This window comes from Sphaeroforma arctica, assembly GCF_001186125.1.
Source record: "Sphaeroforma arctica JP610 unplaced genomic scaffold supercont1.1103, whole genome shotgun sequence".
Classification (NCBI taxonomy): domain Eukaryota; class Ichthyosporea; order Ichthyophonida; genus Sphaeroforma; species Sphaeroforma arctica.
The window spans coordinates 11,527-20,004 of NW_014039455.1; the positions used below are offsets into that span (position 1 = coordinate 11,527).

At 43.0% G+C, this 8,478-nt stretch overlaps 1 protein-coding gene across 1 annotated transcript in view; it reads right to left on the bottom strand.

Annotated features, from left to right (window-relative positions):
* Positions 1-7,370, bottom strand: part of SARC_09992 (hypothetical protein) — a gene marked incomplete at its 5' end in the record, with an annotated part of 15,774 nt that extends 8,404 nt beyond the window's left edge. The window contains 9 exons of the mRNA XM_014295975.1: positions 322-384; positions 609-673; positions 1,030-1,294; positions 2,016-2,737; positions 3,201-3,371; positions 4,021-4,152; positions 5,686-5,843; positions 6,242-6,313; positions 6,994-7,370. Of these exons, the coding sequence (XP_014151450.1) occupies positions 322-384; positions 609-673; positions 1,030-1,294; positions 2,016-2,737; positions 3,201-3,371; positions 4,021-4,152; positions 5,686-5,843; positions 6,242-6,313; positions 6,994-7,370 (2,025 nt within the window). The remainder of the gene's footprint in view (positions 1-321; positions 385-608; positions 674-1,029; positions 1,295-2,015; positions 2,738-3,200; positions 3,372-4,020; positions 4,153-5,685; positions 5,844-6,241; positions 6,314-6,993) is intronic.
* Positions 7,371-8,478: the final 1,108 nt, after the last annotated feature.

The following is an 8,478-nucleotide window of genomic DNA, read 5'->3' on the forward strand; positions in this document are numbered from 1 at the left end:
AATCACTGACGCTAATAATAGCAATGGCCCAAACACTGACACTATAATAGCAATGGCCCAAACACTGACGCTATAATAGCAATGCCCCAATCACTGACACTATAATAGCAATGCCCCAAACACTGAAGCTCTAATAGCAATGTCCCAATCACTGACACTATAATAGCAATGTCCTAATCACCGACGCTATAATAGCAATGGCCCAATCACTGACGCCATGATAGCAATGTCCCAATCACTGACGCTCAAAATAGCAATGGCCCAATCACTGAACTATAATAGCAATGTCCCAATTACTGACACTATAATAGCTTGTCATACCTTTTCGTATTCCCGTGTTCCTACGTTCGCGACAATCTTCTGCAAGCCTACAAACAGCATATCCTGTATGTGGATAAGGTTCCGACGAAAGGTGTATTTTTGTATCTACTCGATCGATGGTTCAAAAACAGAGCTTGTATATTATAATACCAGGCTCATGATATTCGGTACGAATCAGCTCAAAAAAAAACACGTTGTGGATATATAGCTGACGATTTGTAGTATGAAGCACATGACATCAGGACAGATCAGTTGAAAACACTATACAGACGAGAAGCTAGGCATACCTCACTCGCCGAATGCAGACTGCTTGCGGCATCATCCATTCCGCGTAGCGATCTTCTGGTGGGCGCTGTAGTAAGGGAGAAAGAAGGCATAAGCACACAGCATGATATACAAGGAAATGGTATATATATACACACACAACACACACACACACACACACACATATATATATATATATAAATATACTTATATATATATTGTTGGCAAGATAAGATATATTGACTCCCCATTGATTTCATATTAAAATCAATAGGCAAGATATACTTATAAATTAAAAACAATCACTAACTGATACTAAAAAATAAGTGCTATCACGAATACCGTGTGCAGAGACACTGTCGACCCCAACACACTCACTCACACCCACCATCTACCTCGACACCTCTCCCTATTCCAAACCCCTAACCCCACCCTCACACATACCCAATTTGCTCAGTTGTGTGTGCGATCCCACCGCCGACATGACACTCAGTCGACTGCCGAACTCACCCGACGCGCTTCTGAGCGCGCCAGACGACCCACTCATTCCCCCCTTGCCGGAATAGTCGCCGCCGGCTTCCGCGTGCAGATTGGCTAAGTTCTGTGAGTACGTCACAGTCAGCTCGTTGCTGCGCTCGGACGGCGGCGGTGGGGGCAGGTTGGTCTGACCATCCGGGAAGTACGACGAGAAGGGACGTGCGGATGTGGACTGTGTGGGAGAGGGTACCGCGTTGTGGGTCAGTGATTTGATGACGTAGTGGATGTAGATTAGTTGGCATCGGTTTGTATGCCTGGTAACTAGTCATGTGTTGCATGTTCAATGTGTAGGTCTGTGTTAGTAACGTTTTGCATGCATGTAAACTAGTAATGTACTGAATGTTAATATGCGAGTCTGTTGGTAGTACCGTTTTGCATGCATGTAAACTAGTAATGTACTGAATCTTAATATGTGGGTCAGTTGGTAGTAACGTTTTGATAGCATATAAACTCGAAATGTATTTGGATGCTTGATATGCAGGTCAGTTGTTGACGTTGTACGTATGTAGACTGAAAACGTGGATGCAGACATGCCAGAAACGTGTTGAATGCTTAATATAACTGGACATGTATTATATGTATATAATTATACGTATGTAGGTTAGTTATTTACATATTGTGCGCATGTAGATTTTAAACGCCTTGAATGTAGACAGCATAGTCACGCATCCGGTATGTGAGTTGAGGGCAAAACCAGGGACACGAAGAACACACACGAACGGGTGAATCTTTAGAGCTTTCGGTGTGTGGCGTGCCTGTTTTCCAACTAACATTCAACATCACAACCTAGCCTACGAATTGACGGGACAAGATAAATACAGTCAAATCTCATGACGAACACGATATCAGTACGCGCCGTATGCGAGTTACATTCTAAAATTAGAGCTACCTACCGATTGGCTAAACCCCTCTGAGCGCCGCTTAAACGACTGCGGCCGTGCGTCGTTAATATTCTCTCGCGGCGACGCAATCGGCGCGATCAGATTTTGCGGCTGGATGCGATTGGAATCCACATGTTCTCTACTATGCCTGGGACTCAGCGTCGCCAGTTGTGGCGTGTGCTGCGTGCTGGCCGTAGCGCCCCTGGGCTTGGCCTGAGGCCTGGGCGCTGCCACCAGCGTGCTGTCTGGTCTGGCTGCCACCCGTGGCGCTGGCTTCAGCGCTCCATTGGCGTCGTAGCTCGGCATATTCACCAGCGTCGATTGCCTCGGCGGCGCGGTAAACAGCAGCTCTGGCGCTGACGCCACATCCGCCTGCGCGTGTGGCTGGTGCTGTAAGTGCGCATACTGCTGTAGCTGTGTGGTGCTGCCGCTGTGGTGTGGCTGCGGCGGCGCTGGTGCGTGCGACTGCGACTGCACGCGCGGGCGCGGCTGTACGTGGGATTGGGCGTGCCCCATGGCACGCTGTGGCGCGTTGCGCTGGCCGTTGAATTGATCGTGGTGCTGCTGGTCGCCACCGCCGTGGGAATGGGTCATGGAGGTCTGGGAGTGTACGTTGTTGTTATTGTTGTTATTGTTGTTGTTGTTTTGCGATGATGTTCGGACTATGGGGTTGGCGATCTCGTTTCGTCGTATCCGGGGCCCGGCTTCAGGGTTGTACATGTCTTCAATCGCGTCTGTGCGGGTTCGTATGTAGTGTTAAACAAACAAGGAGGATGAGAACTCTGTTCAGGACTTAAGGTCACACAAGCAATATGATGGAAAACCACTCAGAAAAAAAAAGGGAAAAAAAGGTACTTTCCTCTACTACGATGACTCAATCTGTGGTAAGCCCAAGAAGCTACCTACCGCCGCCAAGCGTCACAGCACAAAACACTTGACACGCTCGCGATTGCTACCACACAAGTTTGGGAAGTAGAATAGCTATTATACTGGGAACGACACAGACACTGACTCCAATTTTTGGAAGGAAGACGCTGGCATGCAAGTTGGGAGAATAACCACCCACTGACATGCATAGTAGGACAAACACTGCTGACTACGCACACACTGTCACGGCAGTTGGTGTGAACACACTGGGAAGGCAGTTGGTTGGTGTGAACACACATACTATAAATAATAGCAGCGCACGAGACATACCCATCGTATCTAGGTGCCACAACCGATCGACAGACATCACCAAATCACAGCATTCGCTAGTTAAGTCCCGCGCCATGGCGATTTCCTCGGCCGTATCCGTTCTCAAACTCTTTGTTACTAATTTAGCGGATAAGGTGGCACACAGCGCTTGTATGGTGGCTGCGAGGATGGCTGATGAGGGCAGCAGATGGGTTTATTTGACCAGATACACCTTTAGGGAAACATATGTCGATATGCGATGTCTGTATAGGTGTGAATGTACCTATCTAGTGTAGAAGATTGAATTCGAATATAGGTATGTATATATATATACTTTATATATACGTTCGTCGGCTAGATCAATCAGTCGCCTCAAGCCCTGTAATATACGTAGCTTGGGTGATGTCCTGCAGTATGAATGCCGGCCTTCCTGAACAAATTGATGCGTACTATGGAAACATCCATTCTTGCGCATGCACACGCACGAACATATATTGATTCTCAAACTTAATCTTGGCCATGTCACTTTCGTCGTGCAATCCAATAAACAGCCACCACATTCCCCATCTAAACACAACAACACGACACGCATATCCATGCACACACGCACACGCGCATACTCAAGCGCCCATCTACACACTCACAGCGGCACGTGTCTTTGACTATACTGTGCTTTTGATGCAGTCTCAAGAAATGAGAAAAGACCGTGTGATTGCCACAGTTTCATCCACACGCATGGTACGTGTATGTATCAATACATGTGACACAACTTTCAACACACATAAGCACAAATCCAAACGCTCACACATACACACATACACATCACTACAAATGCACATACTTCTGACTATGCCGTGTTCTTCATGCAAATCCAAGGGAACAGACGTGATTTTCTCGTTGCCGGCTACTCGGTCGAACAGTGTAGAGAAGGACCGCGAGAAAGCGCCACGCAGTCCTCCTAAGATGGAGTCTCCTATAGATGTTCACGGCAAGAATATACGTACTTGAATATATATATATATATATATATATCTATGTATATAGGTGTATGCGTTAGAATCTCAAACAACAGGACTTTTCATTCTGTCTGCGTGCCTATTCTTGAGTAGATACCATGGCCAGTCTTTGCGAGTATACGAGCCCATACGATCAGGGTTATCCATGGACCGTGATCCTTGCACCAAACGTACACAGACCACTGGATACATATGTCTGTTAAGAATTCCCGTGCCTATGTGGTGCAGCGTAGCTTACAATCGTACACGGGCAGCATGACAACCACTTCGAGGGATGTAAGCTTTTCGCTGACACGAGATGCATGCAAGGTGCACTGGTCGATGATTTTGAGGATAACTTCTGATCTTAGCAACGATAAGGGATCTAGGGTTTCTATTTAACAATTTCATTAATATGCTACAAGATATCTGGCAGTACAGACATGGGGTATAAGATAAAACTATGAGAGTAGTGGCATTGAGTACAAAATTAGTTTTAGTACAAGTATTGCCTAAGTAAAGTTTATATCTGAGGCAGTGGTAATGAGGACTCGGGTTCGAAAACAATTTTAGGTTCACGTGGCAAAATACGAGAGTGGATGTTCACACGTTCTATGCGTGAGTATATAATGTACTTAATCGACTCTCCCAGATGAGGAATCGCTGAGCTCACACAAGCGAGCGGATAAATGAAGCATGTAACATGGATGAATGGGAATTGATATATGAATATGGAAGGGTATAAAATATAAATAAAATGGGAAATCATATATGCACATGTAAGGATATAAAACACAATTAAAATGGGATTGATATATGAATACGGAAGGATATAAAGCATATATAAATGTAAATTTATTTATGAATATGGAAGAATATAAAACAGTTAAATGTGAATTCATATATGAATATGGGAGGATATAAAACATAATAAATAGGAAATCATATAATAATATTGAAGGATATTAAACATAGAAAAATGGGAATTCATATAAGAATATGGAAGAGTATAAAACATAGATATATGGGAATTCATATATGAATATAGAAGGATATAAGACGTAATAAAATGGAAATTCATATAGGAAGAAGGAAGGTTTCAAAACATAGAGAAATGGGAATTCAAATATGAATATAGAAGGATATAAAACATAAATAAATGGGATCACATATATGAATATGGAAGGATATAAATTATAAATAAATGGGAATTCATATACGAATATGGAAGGATATTAAACATAAATAAAGGAGAATTCATATATGAATATGGAAGGATATAAAACATAGATAGATGTTAATTCATATGTGATTATGGAAGGTAATAAAATATAAACAAAAGGGAATATACCCATATATACGCCAATAACCGGCAATGGACATCACATATAAAACGTGAACATACAGGCAATCATTTCAAAAAAAAGAAGGAAAAAAACGAGACGGGGCGGTGAGGGGTAATTACATGGAATGGCAAGACATCACGCATACACCACACTTCACACACATACTTGAACCATTCTGCTCCTTCGAGTCCTGTAAACTGACATGGCGCACTTCATTTGACATCACGTTGTCCAGGTCAGCAGACCTCCTCCTCAAAGACGAGTCTTCTTCAGGCTTTGCACAGTCCGTGGCTGATGGCAGATTATTGTCGTGCGTCGTTTGGCTGTGCGTAGATAATAGCAGATAGGTGTCAATATATATATATATATATATACCTACGTATGTACATACATACATACACACAAACCTATATACATACAGATACACACACACACACACACACATTATATATATATATATATATGGTGTGTGTGTGTGTGTGTGTGTGTATGTGCGTGTGTGCGTGCGTGCGTGTGTGAGTGTGTACGTATCAACGGCATTGTGAATATAATAAAAATAAAAATGCCCACTGGTCGGGCAGATGGCAGACCAATGTGATGCGACGCTTAGTTGTGCAGAGATATACGGCACGACACGGAAGACATATACAAAGTCATAGAATCTCATAGAGTAAACAGCTTAAAAAAACAATATACATTCGCATAGAGCACGACAACATACAAGGACATCCGTTTCCAGAGATTATTGCCCCTCTCGGAGAGGGGTTGCCTGTTGTCTGGATCGTCGTGTAATCTGTCCGGATTTGAGTTAAGTGTCAGATACAATGCGATGGCAAAGTTGTACTCAGACATATAGAACCGTGAACACAACCTCTAAAACCCTATTAATCAAAACAGGTAGAAACGACACGGCTACAGCGCGTACTGGCTTTCATAATCGGAACTAGCTAAGCTTTGTATAAAACAATTCTCTGAACCAGTCTCTAGATATGAGAATGAACGTGTTGATGGCTTGGTTTGTTTGTAAGCTGAACCTTTCAATATTGAAATAACTTCTACAGTGATGAGGCAGTGCTGCAAATGGAACATGCCTCGAGCGTGCGTCTGCCGACTCATACGCCCAGAGCCAAATTAACCCACAAGTAGCAGTTTTAGAATGGATTAGTTTGAGGCCATAGTACGGCATATATAATGAAACGATACTTCAATATATATACGTTTAAATGTAAGTGTATGAGAATAGCTTGTTCGTGCATACGAGTGCTACCCGTGCTAGAATACATACCGTTGGCAAACATATACCCTTCATCTATGCTATAACAGCTTATGTTATTCTCACCAACACCATGTGGGCCTACCTCAAACAGATTCTGCATTTATACTGGTTTAAAATCAAAACCCACTCCACCACTCTAATTCCGGATCCACCCACCCTAATGTACACCCATCTTCGTCTACTCACACCACGCCTACCTCGGATTGGTCACGTAAGCGGGGGCGCCGTCGCTGAGCAAGTCCAGCAGAGCCGTCCTGACCTTGTCCAACCAGGGCAGGCGCTCAGCACCCGCCCGCTGCGACAGTAGCTTGGTGTACTGTTCTAGGGCCAGCACACTCTGGAAGCGACTGCTGATGCCAGAAACAGCGGCGCAGTCCTGCAACAGCGAGAACAGCATCGGCGGCACATAGGTGAGACTGCGTTTGACCTGGTCTTGCAGTATGTGCTGCAGCAGACACCCGTACGCTCTGTGAGGGGAGGAGATAGGGGAAAGGGGGGAGTATGTGAATGGACGAGAGGGTTTACGCTGATATTTGTGCGGTTGCGATGGTCGATATGAAAAGTGCTGGAGCATGCTTGTTCGTGAGTGGCCAACGTATAGATGTGCGTATGTAACCCTCACTCGATGCCTGGTCTTGGGAGTACGCGTTAGAACAGACACATGTATGCTATGATCCAGGGTGGATAAAGAATCTAGTAGGTAGGATAGAGAGTTGAATTATACTAAATGCAGGTGTGTTCGTGATAGGCAATAAGAAAGTGCGTATATAAACCAGACGCACTAACCCATGTGCATACAAACGTACTAGCACAAAATTGAACACGGGCGCAGACTGATATATTTTAGTAGCAGTTCCCCTGACCAGAATTGGACGATGGCAGGATGAAGCGTCACAACAGACAACACACTAACACAAAAACTAAACGTGCAAATCTATGTTGTAAATCTATAAAACAAATAAAATACGTGTATACTCATACTACGCTGCAGTAGGGCGTAGACTTGCGTATGTATGATAAGTGATATTGTTCTAATAACTAAAAGCGCTATATAATTTTGTGTTCGTCATCGAAGCACGTCGTTAACAAACGAATGCATGCATCAGACACGCAATAGTGATGTACATATGTGTGTTTGAACTGACAAGTTTATGAAAAATCAATACAAATGAGTTTATGCGTGCGTTTAAAGAACCAAATTCAGGTGGAATGGTGTAGACATACAATAACATACGAACATTCACGAACAGGGACCGTGATTCGCAGCATCTTCAATGTCGATATAAACATACGCAACAGTTTTTAAACTTTAAAACTATAATATAGCAATAAAAACTTCGACATATACACACTAAAAAGGCGTGACCAAGGCAATAATTTCTCTAACTAACAGTTACAAACGTATCTGCCGGTTTTCCAGATCAATAATATTCAGCAGTTTCATTTGGTATGTTGCACATGCTGAAAATTTAGTTGGTAATATATACTTCTATATAATTCCATATATAAACATCATATACAATTACATACATATATATATATACATACACATACACACACACACACACACATATACATACACAGAGAGAGAGACAGAGAGACAGAGACAGAGACAGAAACACACACACACATATATATATATATATATATATTCATATACATAATATATATATAAACATGTA